Raw genomic sequence first — 14,852 nt, 5'->3', positions numbered from 1 at the left:
CTTTAAAGATTTAGTAAACTGATCCAACACTTAAAATCAACATTTGTTAGTAACATTTGTTTGACATTTGAATGACATAAAAAGTCAGCTTCCCAAAACTGCTGTAAAATCTGTTTATGACCAAGACATACATAAAGTATCCACTATTAGATTTTGGAGATGCAACCCTTTAAAGGTCAGAATATTTGCACAACTCTACTAGGTTCAAAAAAAAAAAAAAAAAGCTAAAGAAAAACATCACATATACACCCTTTTTTCCATCCATCAGTCAAGACACACCTATCCTTTCAGAAGCAAGAGAGCAAGAAAACTGTGCTGCATGCTTGGAATAGGAAAATGTGGCACCATCTGGTGGACAAATATAAAATGAAAGATTGAAAGCCAGTACAGTGGAGTGTTGTGTAAAAGCGTTTTAAATTCTGTTTACACATTAGGAAACAATTTTAGACATACAGTATAACGCATTGTACTTACAGAAAGTGTAGTTGCGTAACATCAAGTCTTATCAAAGCATCTTCCTGCTGGAGTATGTTGGGTGAATTGACTTGAGAAACCGCACCCTCTGTTGGTTTCATAGCTGCATCACTGTAGATACAAACCCCGTTTTCATATGAGTTGGGAAATTGTGTTGGATGTAAATATAAACGGAATACAATGATTTGCAAATCCTTTTAAACCCATATTCAATTGAATGCACTACAAAGACAACATATTTGATGTTCAAACTCATAAACTTTTTTTTTTTTGCAAATAATAATTAACTTACAATTTCATGGCTGCAACACGTGCCAAAGTAGTTGGGAAAGGGCATGTTCACCCCTGTGTTACATGGCCTTTCCTTTTAACAACACTCAGTAAACGTTTGGGAACTGAGGAGACACATTTTTGAAGCTTCTCAGGTGGAATTCTTTCCCATTCTTGCTTGATGTACAGCTTAAGTTGTTCAACAGTCCGGGGGTCTCCGTTGTGGTATTTTAGGCTTCATAATGCGCCACACATTTTCAATGGGAGACAGGTCTGGACTACAGGCACGCCAGTCTAGTACCCGCACTCTTTTACTATGAAGCCACGTTGATGTAACATGTGGCTTGGCATTGTCTTGCTGAAATAAGCAGGGGCGTCCATGGTAACGTTGCTCCAAAACCTGTATGTACCCTTCAGCATTAATGGTGCCTTCACAGATGTGTAAGTTACCCATGTCTTGGGCACTAATATACCCCCATACCATCACAGATGCTGGCTTTTCAACTTTGCGCCTATAACAATCCGGATGGTTCTTTTCCTCTTTGGTCCGGAGGACACGTACGACGTCCACAGTTTCCAAAAACAATTTGAAATGTGGACTCGTCAGACCACAGAACACTTTTCCACTTTGTATCAGTCCATCTTAGATGAGCTCAGGCCCAGCGAAGCCGACAGCATTTCTGGGTGTTGTTGATAAACGGTTTGCGCCTTGCATAGGAGAGTTTTAACTTGCACTTACAGCTGTAGCGACCAACTGTAGTTACTGACAGTGGGTTTCTGAAGTGTTCCTGAGCCCATGTGGTGATATCCTTTACACACTGATGTCGCTTGTTGATGCAGTACAGCCTGAGGGATCGAAGGTCACGGGCTTAGCTGCTTACGTGCAGTGATTTCTCCAGATTCTCTGAACCCTTTGATGATATTACCGACCGTAGTTGGTGAAATCCCTAAATTCCTTGCAATAACTGGTTGAGAAAGGTTTTTCTTAAACTGTTCAACAATTTGCTCACGCATTTGTTGACAAAGTGGTGACCCTCGCCCCATCCTTGTTTGTGAATGACTGAGCATTTCATGGAATCTACTTTTATACCCAATCATGGCACCCACCTGTTCCCAATTTGCCTGTTCACCTGTGGGATGTTCCAAATAAGTGTTTGATGAGCATTCCTCAACTTTATCAGTATTTATTGCCACCTTTCCCAACTTCTTTGTCACGTGTTGCTGGCATCAAATTCTAAAGTTAATGATTATTTGGAAAAAAAAAAAAAAAGTTTATCAGTTTGAACATCAAATATGTTGTCTTTGTAGCATATTAAACTGAATATGGGTTGGAAATGATTTGCAAATCATTGTATTCCGTTTATATTTACATCTAACACAATTTCCCAACTCATATGGAAACGGGGTTTGTAGATTGCGCCATCAAGCCATTTCCAAAAGTTACCATCCATCAATCCCTTAGCTACCGCTTGTCCCTTTCGGGATCGCGGGGGGTGCTGGAGCCTATCTCAGCGGCATTCGGGCGGAAGGCGGTGTACACCCTAGACAAGTCGCCACTTCATCAAAGTTACCATAAGAACACAAAATAATGTTAAATATAGAGGACATTATTTAATTGTTATGAAAGGAAGTGATCCACAAATTGAATAATAATTATGCTTATATATTGTCACACAGAAAGTTTTTAGATATGGAGGCCATTTTCGCACATTTCGTGTAAAAGAAAAACAACAAAAGTTAAGCTGAAAATGACCCCAGCTCTGGGGTGCCGAATGTTCAAATTCAACCATGCTTCTCTAGATGATATATTTTGACTATATGTCTCACTTTTCTTACATTTAGCATATTTGAGGTAGACATTAAATGGTGAATCTAAATATACATTTAAAATATTAATTTTAAATGTTAAATATGAATGTAAATAAGTGTTGAACCTAATCTAAATGTTAAAGCTAAGTCTAAATGTTAATGCCAAATCCAAACAAATGTCAAATCTGAATCTAAATGTTAAATGTTTAATATACATCTATCCATCCATTTTCTACCGCTTGTCCCGTTGGAGGTCGCGGGGGTGCTGGAGCCTATCTCATGTTAACTCTAAATGTTGAATTTTAAATATGAATGCTAGATATAAATGTTAAATCTAATTTAAATGTTAAAGCTAAATCTAAATGTTAATGCAAAATATAAATATTAAATATTAAAAAATATTTTTTAATATAAATCTCATTGCTAAATATACAGTACATGTTAAATCTAAATGTTGAATTTAAGAGCTAAATATCAATGTTGAATCTAAATCTAAATGTTACATTTTAATTTAAATCTGAATGTTGCATGTTTAATCTATAATGTTAAATCAAAATGATCTAAGATCAAACTACTCTGAATGGTGTGGAACAGTGGGGTGTATTATTTTCCAAATACCGTTGCTATATACACTTAAACATTTGTATTTAACATCTAGATGCAAAATTTAGATTTGAAATTCAAATGGAACATTATTCAGATTTAACATTTATATCAATTTATATATGTCGACTTAAAATGTAGAGAAAAGTAATATACTATATGAAAAAGTGAGCTAATTATATAAAAATATATTAGCTATAAAAAAGGTTAGTTTAAGTTAAAATTGGTTAGAATTCTGTGTATAATGGCCATTTTACCGACTGTAAATGTTTAAAAAATGTTTAAAAAATTCAACGTGGCAAATATGGTTTGAAAAAACACTTATATGTGTTGATTTGGAGTAAACGTGAAAGTGTCACTGGTGATGTGCTCGCTTCAGTTGTGAACACACTTAGACAGTTTTGATAGAATAGAGGAAAATATATTAATATTGTTGCTATTTTCCTATAACTGACATGCGCCCGCGCAGACACATTGCACATATGCTGCGTTTGTGGTCGGCAGTAAAAAGCAGCACTGCCCCTTTAAAAAGCAATCTGCTCCTGTTTCCAGCCCTAACCGTTCACCGGCAGCCACGTACGGGAGGCGACTAGCTACCGGCATTGCTTCTTTTAGCCAAATATAACCACTTTGTCGCAACTTTACTGCGGTTTCAAGTACTTTGGAGGACTTTGGAGGAGGAGGAGGAGGCTTGGAGTGAGTGTAGCGGGAAGCGGGAAGCGCGAGGCGGGAGGCGGGGACATGAGTGGACTTCACGGTCCTGGACTTCCAGAAAGAACAAGGATCGAATCTCATCTCCTAGCAGACGGACGGCGGCTTGTTGGCGGCAGACCTCAGTTGGACTCGCCGAAAGAGGAGCAAGTTTGTTGGTTAATTCCTGAAACAAGAGGAATTGGATATAACGAAGGAAAAGTTTGAACGTGGACCGCTAGCTGCTGGACTTCAATCGGACTTTAAAAAAAAAAAACAGTAACTTTTTTTTCCCTCTTCAAAATGGATAAATACGAGGATTTAGGACTGGAGGCAAGTAAGTTCATCGAGGATTTAAACATGTATGAAGCATCCAGAGATGGTTTATTCAGGATGAGGAGGGATGCAGGAAACAACCCTGACTTTGAGGAGACCAGGAAAGTTTTTGCTTCTAAAATGACTAAAATCCACATGCAGAAGCACCAAGAGGAAATGGCTAAAACCAGCCAGGCTCTAAGAATGAACGGGGGTCTAAACAACGCGTACTACACCAAAGACAGGCCTCCTATCAATAGCTCCAGGCAGCCTGGGGAAGCTGCTGCAAAGCCGCCTATGTTGTCTGCTCCTTTGCCTTCGCCTCCACCGCTTGAGAGTCAGAAGAACCAGTCTGAACCTCCAGCCTGCAGGCCATATGGCTACGGAAACAATTACGATACCAAGGAGCGCTCGGAGCCATATTCGTACCAGAACAACTCCCCTCCTGCTGTCAGCCCAGGAAACACTTTTCATAGTGCTCCTTGGGCCTCATCCAGAGAAGGTTCCCCATCTTTGTCCGAGGGCAGTGGTGCGTCTTCACACCGGCGCCGGTCTCCATCTCCGACCATGATCAGTCCTCTGCAGAGCCAGGATGTCCCCCTGTCCATTAACAGGAGTCCACCAGACCTGATTCCTTCGCTGCCTCTCAGCGCCTTCACTGGAACCGCCATTCAGTCTTCTACTCACTATGCAGCGCCACCTTCCCCATCTTCAAGAACCAGCCAGAATGGTCCTGTGGTCGCTTGTGAAACACCTCAGACCAAAGTCCAGGTCACATCTGCGGCCATAAACCCCAGTAATGTCTCCAAAAGCTTCAGCCAGAGTCAAGCTCCGAGCCATATTGCCAGCTTTGGGAAGGCTGTTGGTGCTGAAGCATCTTCCTTCAAGCCTGCAGATCAGGGCTTCTCAGCAGCTGAAGCACAACTAGAGGCCCTCACTAAAAACCTGGAGAAGGACATGAATACTCAACCCAAGGCTGACTATTTTGGTAAGATCCTAAAGATCTCATATTATGGTATACAATTAAACACTAAAGGGGACCTACTGTGAAAAACCAAGTTTTCTTCTCTATTGGTACCTGTTTTTGTGTCTTTGGGATCTGCTTGATTCCCGAAAAATTTGAAATCAAACCATGGAGGTATGGCGGAGATATTTTTAAAACAACAATTTTCATACTTCCTCCAAATGAGCCGTTTGGAATTTGCCTAATTATTGACTTTTTTCCCCAAGTGTGACATCAGCGGATATGTCATACATGGTTTAAATTTAACCGAAGAGCTTTGCGCGAGTCCGCCATTGCAGTCCGACGCTGTAGTCAATAAGTTCCTTCTTTTTCTCTTTCCTCTTCTTGTGGGGCAGACTGGCTCGTACATACACATGCATCCTCTGCTGTTGCCATTTCTAATACAAAGTAGCGTATAGTTCAGACCTGGGCAAATTAAGGCCCTGGGGCCGCGTACGGCCCGTTAAGCTTTTCAATCTGGCCTGCTGGACATTCCCAAATGATTTTTTTAGATATTTAAGGACCGCAATGTCCCTTTGGGACAGAGGACCCTATTGTATTTTGTGCGTTTTATTATTATTATTCCACCGCCTCTTTGAGCTGTAATTTGACCCCCTTAACATGCTTCAAAACTCACCATATTTGACACACACATCAAGACTGGCGAAAATTGCCATCTAATAAAAAAAAATTAAAAACTCAAAATTGCGCTCTAGCGCCCCCTAGGAAAAAACACAGACAAAACTGCTTGTAACTTCCGGGAGGAATGTTGTAGAGACATGAAACAAAAACCTCTATGTAGGTCATACTTAGACCTAGATTTCATACATTGACACCCTTCAGCAAAAATCAACAGGAAGTTGTTAATTTCCCCTTCAGTACAAAAGTTTACTAAAAACAGTCACTTTTGCCTCTTTGAGCTGTAATTTGACCCCCTTAACATGCTTCAAAACTCACTAAACTGGACACACACATCAGGACTGGCAAAAATTGCGATCTAATAAAAATATCCAACCCCAAAACTCAAAATTGCGCTCTCGCGCCCCCTAGGAAGAAAACAGACACAACTGCTCCTGTGAAGAAAACTCAGACAAAACTGCATGTAACTTCCAGTAGGAATGTCTTAGAGACATGAAACAAAAACATCTATGTAGGTCTCACTTAGACCTACATTTCATATATTGACAACCCCCAGCAAAAATCAACAGGAAGTTTGCAATTACCCCTTCAAAACAAAAGTTTTGTAAAAACCGGTCACCTTTTTTCAAACATTATCTCCTCTGAGCGCGTTTGTCGAAACTAGCACAGGAGAGAGATTGAACCCTTCTGATTAAAAGTTGACAAAAGAGTTTTAATTACTGCTCCGGTTTGGATTTTATGTGCCGTCAAAGTCGGTCCCGTCCATCGCTGCTTGCAGCTTTAATTAAGATGGAAACTGTAGCTGCCATTATGATGTACAGCGATGTTTTCAAATGACTGTAAGTCTTGAACTATATTACAAAGTATTTCAATGGCTGGAATCTGCGCTTTTGCATGATATACTAGTTACTATGGTAATCTAATTAGTTACTATGGTAATCTAAGTCACAGCAGCTCAGACGAGGCACCAAGCAGTGTGGGTGGGGAGCGTTTCCACAGAGTGTCAGCCTGAAATGCGGGTGTCAGGGACAGACGCGGAAGGAGATTTTTACAACAAAGTTCTAAAGCTTAGTGATATATCAAATATATCAGATTGGAGGTGGGGTATTTTTACCCTTAGCGTTCATTTTTCGCTGTGTTTGTTGCATTTTTGTTGCGTTTCGCTTGATTGTCTAATATGTCGATGGAGAGGGGTGTGACGTTCATATGTTGTCAATATTCAGTGTTTTATCGTTCATAGTTAATATTGTAAATCCCACATTCTTTATTACATGTACATTCTGGGTGTCTCATTCAGTAAAAAAATAAAAAATTCCATTCCATTTTTTAACGCGGTCTGTCATAACGTTTTTAGCCTTCAGACATTATTGTGAGGTTTTGTCTTAGTGTTCCTAAAAATAGATATACCGGACCCCAGACACACTGGAGGAAAAATAATTGCCCAGGCCTGGTATAGTCCTAACTTATATTTGTCAGTAGACTCCATATGGAAGCGCTACAAATTACAACTTGGTGGACGGGGAGAAGATGCAAAGTGGCATGTAAATAAAACCTGAAGAGACGGTCAGAAAGCGACTTGAAGACATAGTCTATGGCTATGCAACATGTTGACTAAAGAACCACCGGTACATGTTATGTCAACTTTAAATGTAGGAAAAAAATCATAATATGACCCCTTTAAGTCTCAGTGTGTTGGCCAAAATCTAGCCTTGATGCCACAATTTCGCCTGTTTAAACATGATTTTAGTAAGCCCAACGGGGAACACACCGTAATGAGCTGTGTTTTTCCAACAGTGTGTGTCTTCAAGAAGCGCTTTATGCACCTTATCCACTTTTTACATATACACTGTAACTCGTCCACACTACATGATATAAGCAAATGTCAAATATACATAATTGGGAAGGAGGACACAAACGTTTGCAACACTAGCATAGCTATTTGAGCTACAGTGCTAACATTTCATAACATCAAAATAATCAAATGTACAGCTCCCATGTCTGTAGCCGAGTAATGGATGCTTGCCAGAACCCTGGGCTTTGTTTTAAGATGTATAGTGAAGCCTTTTTTTTGACAACTTGTGAAGTGGTGGGTGTATACACGGGGTGGGCTCCTCTAGCTAATAGAGGTTAAGAAGTGGTGTCATTAATATTAACACCCGTAACTTCAAAAGCGACCAATTGAGTGCCTAATCTCTTAAACGTGGAGCAAACACGTGGAGTTGTGAATCTTACAACTCGCGATTCAATTCGATTCCATTCAATATCGATTCTCTATACAAACAAGTGAGAGAGATGATAGAGCAGGGGTGCCCACACTTTTTCAGCAAGCGAGCTACTTTTTAAATGACCAAGTTGAGGTGATCTACCTCATACATATATATATATATATATATATATATATATATATATATATATAATTTTTTTTGGCCGTTTTTGTTCGCATGTTAAAGGTGTACAAAATACATGCATGTTTAACATATAGATTCCCATCTTTCATGAAGACAAGAATATAAGTTGGTGTATTACCTAATTCTGATGACTTGCATGGATTGTAATCAGACAAGATTCACAGTAGTGCTGACAACTTCCACATTTTCGATTTTACATCGTGGAGGAGAAAAAAAAGTCCTCATTTCTGTCCAATACCACATTGAAGTGGTTGGTTTTGGCATCCTGTTTGTCCAGCTTCCATACTCGTTTTTTTACACTTCACAATAAATACATTGACGGAAAACTCCGTGGCTTGCGAGCTTGTTTGCGCTAGCTTTCGGAGACTCTTATTTTGTTAGCGCAGGCAGCATTGAGCAGCACTTTTATTGTGAAGACCTGAACTGTGCGGTCAGTCTCTAGGCTTTTGACAGCACGGTTGGAATAAAAACTGTTTCTCGCCTTCCTGACGGTCTTTTTTTCCTTCACACTGAGCTGGCTTCAGCCAGCGTCATCTCACAAGATCCTCGGGTGCCTTGAATGTCAATCAAGTAACGTCCTAGGGAAGATTTATGATCGCTAATTTCTAGGTCTATTTTTTTCAATGCCTGGCTGGCGATCGACTGACACACCCTGCGCGATCGACCGGGAGCTCGCGATCGAGGTAATGGGCACCCCTCTGATAGAGGTTTCTCACATTTGGCGCTCATACTCAGGCTGTAGTGACACTTATTACCGTTAAAACATTATTAAAAAGTATAGCCTCCATAATAAAGGTCACTGAATTTATGTAACTAAATTCAATTCACAAAATTCAAATGCAAAAAATGTTGTATCATAAATTCAGTGTCCATAAAAGCTGTTGCAATAGACACAAATTAAGTGCCATAGACCTTTTAAACCTAATATGAAGATGAAGTTACTCACTCAAAACTCCACTTGTCTTATTGACTTACACAATTATCAAGCTGAGCATCATTCTGTGCTGCGTTTCATAACTTGTTATTCCTACTGAAACTGAACTGAACTGAACTGAACTGAACTACTTGTCCAATGATCTGCTCTTTGCTGAGAAAATAGCTTCAACCCGTCAGACAGGCAGTGCTAACATGTGCCTCTGTGGAATGCAGACGGAATCCTTTTTAATATTTGTTGCTGAAAGTATATATTTTTTCATGATTTACATTGCAGAAGCAACATTAATGGTGATAAGAAAAAGGGAAGCTAAGATAAGATTTCCTTGAGGCCTCATCAATAACTTTTTTTTTCGAAGTTTCTCATGCTGAAAACATAGTTGCATTCTGATGTCCTCCTGAAAGCCAGTGTCCTCTGCAGTGGATATTTGTTCTTGGCCCATTTTTTTTTTATTTTTGGAAAAAATATCCCTGTTGTGCAAAACACAAATGTCCACTGTAGTTGGTTCCAGGGATGTGCGGATCTTCATGAAAAAGTATGTGATCTGCTACTGCCGAATAATGCATTTTAATGCCGATTAAAAACACTGTTGATCTTCTCTGGTTGACAAGCGGCTGGCAGCTAACTATGTGTCTCCATACACAGTGTGGAGCGCTCCCCTCAACTAATTATATTCACCCCCATAACAGCAAATAAACTGCATTTATTAGTATCATTATCAAGTACCATTATCACTGCAGGTTGAGCTTAACCATGTTACTCATCGAGAGCAAGCAAGAGCAGGCACGCTAACAACTAAGCTGACCGCTAAGCTAACTTGAAACAACATCCATCCATCCATCCATCCATTTCTACCGCTTATTCCCATTGGGGTCGCGGGGGGCGCTGGAGCCTATCTCAACAACAACAAAATAATAAGTGCTTAGTAGAGTTTAGGAAGTGTAAATGGAACCGTGTTACAGCAGAAAGTAAGCAGTTATGAAAGGGGATCTATTATGCAAAACCAACTTTTCTTACTTTTAGGTACCTGTTTTTGTGTATTAGGGATCTGCATAAGTCTCAAAAATTGTAAATCAAACATTGCAAATTGCGGAGATATTTATAAAACAATCTCGCCTTCCTACATACTTCCTCCAAACAAGCCGTTTGGAATTTGCTCTGTCCTGTGACTGTTTTCACACATGTGACGCCAGCAGATTATCCATATATGGTATCAATATACCCAAAGCGCTTTGCGCGAGTCAGCCATTATACTCTGCGCTGTAGTCAGTAAGCTTCTTTTTCGCAATCTTCTTGTTTTGGGGCAGACTGGCTGGTACAAGCACATGCATCCTACACTGTTGCTATTACTAATGCAAAGTAGCGTATAGTTCTAACTTATATCTGTCAGTAGACTTCATATGGAAGCGCTACAAAACTACAACATGGCTGACGGGGAAAAGACACAGTCGCAGTGGAGGCACGTGAATAAGATCACCCACAAAACAGCACATCCTGAAGAGACAGTCAGAAAGTGGCTTGAAGATGGTCTGTAAAACATCATCCATGCAAAATTTTGACCAAAGAACCATCATTACGTTATGTAGACCACAAGGAAGTATTTTAAATGTAAAAAAAATTAATGCAAGCTCTTTAATTGCTTGGATTTTAATGACCTCACGTCTGGCTCATTGAATATGCGTGGTGGTCAAGTAGTGTCTGTTCTCAATGGATACTAAGTGCCATTTAGCTTTTGTGGAAGGTAAATGTCCTATGCTTGCATTTTTTGTCCGCTTTCCGGACTGTTTAAATCACAAATAAGATCAGAGTTCCTTGAGAGGTAATCAAGAAGGACTTAAGAGTGGAGGATTTTATGAAAGACGACATGAAAAGTGGCACACACTCCAGTATAAGGGTTGAAGTATTATCTTGATATTATTTGTATTTACATTTTTAATAACCAAAACCAGAAAGTCAGAGTCATACTTTGTAAAGAAAGGTACTTCTACATCTCCCCTCTGGTTTATTTTCTACATAAATGTGTCAGAGTACATATGATTATAAGACAAAAATCAAATATGGTGACAATTCAGTAAATGTCATCTTTTTGAATGGATATACAGTCACGGGTGTCAGCTGTCGGATGCTAGTTTGATTAAATGGATGCAAAACGCAAAGTTGAATCATGAAATGCAACCTTACCCGAGCAAAAACTATGCATATTTTTATCTGGGAGAGTCTTGATACCAATTTCCTCGACCCAGCCACACACTCAAGTGGCTTTTCCGAGTTTTCATTTGTTTTGTCGTGTAGAATGATGTCCGGAGCGCAATAGTTCGATATGTCTGGGAACTCCTCTGACAAATAATCCTTGATATCACTTGACAAATCTTTTCTTGATAAAGTATAGGTATCTATTCCATTGCATAGTTAGATTTTTTGCTGGTATTTGCATTTTGCAGGAAAATCTAGGGCCGCTGCGTACTCCGAGAGTTTGCGCGCTGCTTGCTGCACAACAGCCATCTTAGCTTGGTTGACCACCACTTTTTTTCACTTCCGAGAAGAAGTCCCATGTCGGGATACAAGCAATAGGAAATTAATAGGTAGATCAATAAAAGTTAAAGAGAGGATGATATAACAACTGTTGATGTGGCAGCATTGTCACAGTCAGGACACCACACGGAGGAGGCGAATTGGATTGATATATACTGTACACGAGCGGTGTCGATATTAAGTGTACCATCAGTATATGAGCAATACTAGAGTGATGAGATCGATATGTTCATTTTTTTCAAAATTATTTATTTGTTGTTTTTGTTAACTTTTACAAACTCAGGGAATAATTCCCTGGACATAGCAGGACATTGAGGGCAAACATTTTTTAAATGAGTAGTGGATAGTAGTTTTTGAATTTTGTTAAGTTATTGTGTACTATTGACTCTGTTTGTATGTAGTAAAATATAATAAGTAACTGGTTTAAATATTATGTTGATATTGTTAAACTTTTGTTAGGACCATAAATACATTTTAAAATGTACAGTTAATACATGTGATCGGTATTGGTATTAGCTGTTCTCACTCATCAATAATTGTTTTCAGAATCGGCAGCATTATACCTTGATTGCAACATCCCTACTTGCTTCTCAGTATGGCACAACTTATCACTAGCATCATACTTGGCACCGTGCTGTGGTACACGCTGTAGTCTTTCTCTTGTCAAGAAATTGTTACTTCCATGTGACAACGGGAATGGAATCCAAAGACACAACACTCTTTTTCCTCAAACAAAGTTTATTGTCTTAGGACTAAAGTATTGTGCTGCATGTTTTAATGCCCACTGCCAAGTTTGGTGTATATCTAATTGTTGACTGTCGATCACATTAAACAAACAAGGCATTTTGGAGGTGTTTTGGCTCATTGTCAGATAAGAAAACTGCCATGTTTCCTAAAAAGAGAAGTCCATGCTCTCCTTCACGGAGTTTCATGTTTCACTCAATGAACCGCAGCTCCCCAGTGCTGGCAGCGCTCATGCAGCCCTAGGCCATGAGGCTACCACTGTCATGCTTAGCTGTAGGCTAGACAATATTATGTTGTTACTCCTGTGTGTTATCAATAGAGGTGGGGGAAATAATTGATTTTTAGATGCAAGGCAATTCTGACATGGACAATTATAAAATCGATTAGTAAACGTCAATAATCGATAATAGATTAATTTATTGTAAATAAAGTAATGCAGACAGTTCTAAAGTTTGGCTTACTGCAGCGAGCCACCTCACTGAGAGATCCGACAGGCTCCTTTATTATAGTGCACTCATGTTCTAATTTTGCACACATTTACATTAATTTAACAAATGTGGGAATTAATTTAACTGTTTCTTATTCCAAATGCACTCTTTTTTTCAAGTTGCGAGTGATAACATTTATTTAGTTAAACAAAAAGAAATGTAAAATTGCATCAATATACCGGTAGATAAATTAAAGATGCATTAATAATTGATTTTTATTCGAATCATAGCTCCTGAATCGTAATCGAATCGTGAGGTGCCCAAAGGGCCTTTACACACTTACAATGAAATCTCTTGATCTAAACCCACATCCGAGCAAGGAAAATTCAAAAACCCCAGCTGGGGGAAAAGAAGAATCATTGAGAAGGTACCACAGATACAGGGACCCCCCTTCCAGGGTGATCGGTGATCGGTTGATTGTGTATAATTATTAAATTGCTAAATGAATAGATAATGTTGGAGTCCATCGGGAAGCCTACAGATAGTCATAGGGGGATGTTCTGCATGGCTAAGCCAGGTGAGCTATAGCTGTTTATAGTGTTTATTGTGTTGATTTGTTTGATCAGGATCCAGGTTTTATTTTTGTACTATTGTCGTTTGTCCTGTCAAGGCAGCTCCTTTTGCTTTTTACAATACATTTTTGAAGCTTGTTGTGACACCTCGCTTGTTGAAAATACAACTATATCAAAACACCAAGTGTGAGTAACCCAGCATGCAGCATTTATGTTTTGAAAGTTTGACTTTTGTCACACTCGCAGTACAAAGACTGTCCAATTATTTTTATTATTTCTTTACAGGGAAATATTAATACAATGCTGCTGTAAATGTTAGGTGCTCCAGAATTGATTGACTACATTGGGGCATATGCGATATGTTGGATTACAGTGCAGTGACATTGGTTGATATTTTACTCTTATCAGCGTATGTCATGCTACGGATTTCCTTCAGCTTTTGTTGCCCTGACAAAATGTCGTCACTAAACCATATGAGAGAGAAAAAACCCAGAATGAGGTCACTTGAACCATGTAGTGTTAATCCAGCCATATTGAATTTAATCGCTGCTATGATGTCACCCCATTTAAGTAGCTAACTCAGCCATCTGGCCTACACAGCTCGTGTTGGCTTTGTTAAAATGTGCCGTGCATTTGTTTTGGCCAAAACTGTGCTGGGTTGCATTTAACAATCTATACTCAATGTTAAGGGGATTTATTGTGCATGCGTACCCTTTAGTGACAAATGTGCTGGCTTGACTCATGGCATGCACGGTTGTCTGTCATAAACATTTTGCTCATCTGTTTTCCAGATGATTGTAACTAAGGCCCTTGATGAAAATGAGTTCAAATACGGAAGGGCATGACATCTTGGTGATATCGATGGTATCTTGTTAGAAGCCCCTCTACACGGCTGTGATTTCCTGGTGGAATGTCATCGTGGTTGGAACTCCTAGCCCCCCATTGTGCATACGCTGGTGTGCACAGGGGGATGTTTTGGCGTACGTCACTGTCACAACATGGCTCATAAATAGCTGAGCTCTTTCAATACACATGTGGTAGAAAGGGGTTTTACAGGAGTGTACTCTATGTATATCCTTTTTTGGTTTCCACATTGCCATCCATGCACAGTCCTTAGCTTCCCACGAGACCGTGGCTCATCCTCTGAGTCATGCTGTCATGCGTCATCAGCAAGTTGTGTAGGTCGATCATCTTTTTGGAACTGCTTCCTGCTGCGCCATGTGCAAAAAGAAGCATGCATTCTTTTTAGACTTCATAACGTAATTTACAGTACAGATTAGAGCTGGACGATATAGCTGAAAACCGTATCAGGAATAGGTGTTTTATATCGGTCGATATTGACAATTATTGATAATTGTACTGACTTATCGAAAATAAGGACTAGGAGAAAAATATATAAAATTTAAACATTTTTATTTAAAATGTAACCTT

The 14,852-nt window shown here is 39.4% G+C and overlaps 1 protein-coding gene across 2 annotated transcripts in view; it reads left to right on the top strand.

Annotated features, from left to right (window-relative positions):
* The first annotated feature begins 3,658 nt into the window (after positions 1 to 3,658).
* The window catches only part of LOC133600476 (LIM domain-containing protein 1-like), a 68,683-nt gene continuing 57,489 nt past the window's right edge, over positions 3,659 to 14,852 (top strand). For both annotated transcript variants that reach the window (XM_061953490.1, XM_061953484.1), the window contains exon 1: positions 3,659 to 5,149. In XM_061953490.1, coding sequence (XP_061809474.1) covers positions 4,150 to 5,149 — 1,000 coding nt within the window. In that variant the 5' untranslated portion in view covers positions 3,659 to 4,149. The remainder of the gene's footprint in view (positions 5,150 to 14,852) is intronic.

The sequence above is a fragment of the Nerophis lumbriciformis genome, linkage group LG04, assembly GCF_033978685.3.
Source record: "Nerophis lumbriciformis linkage group LG04, RoL_Nlum_v2.1, whole genome shotgun sequence".
NCBI lineage: Eukaryota > Metazoa > Chordata > Actinopteri > Syngnathiformes > Syngnathidae > Nerophis > Nerophis lumbriciformis.
This window is presented reverse-complemented; position numbering and strand designations above follow the sequence as displayed.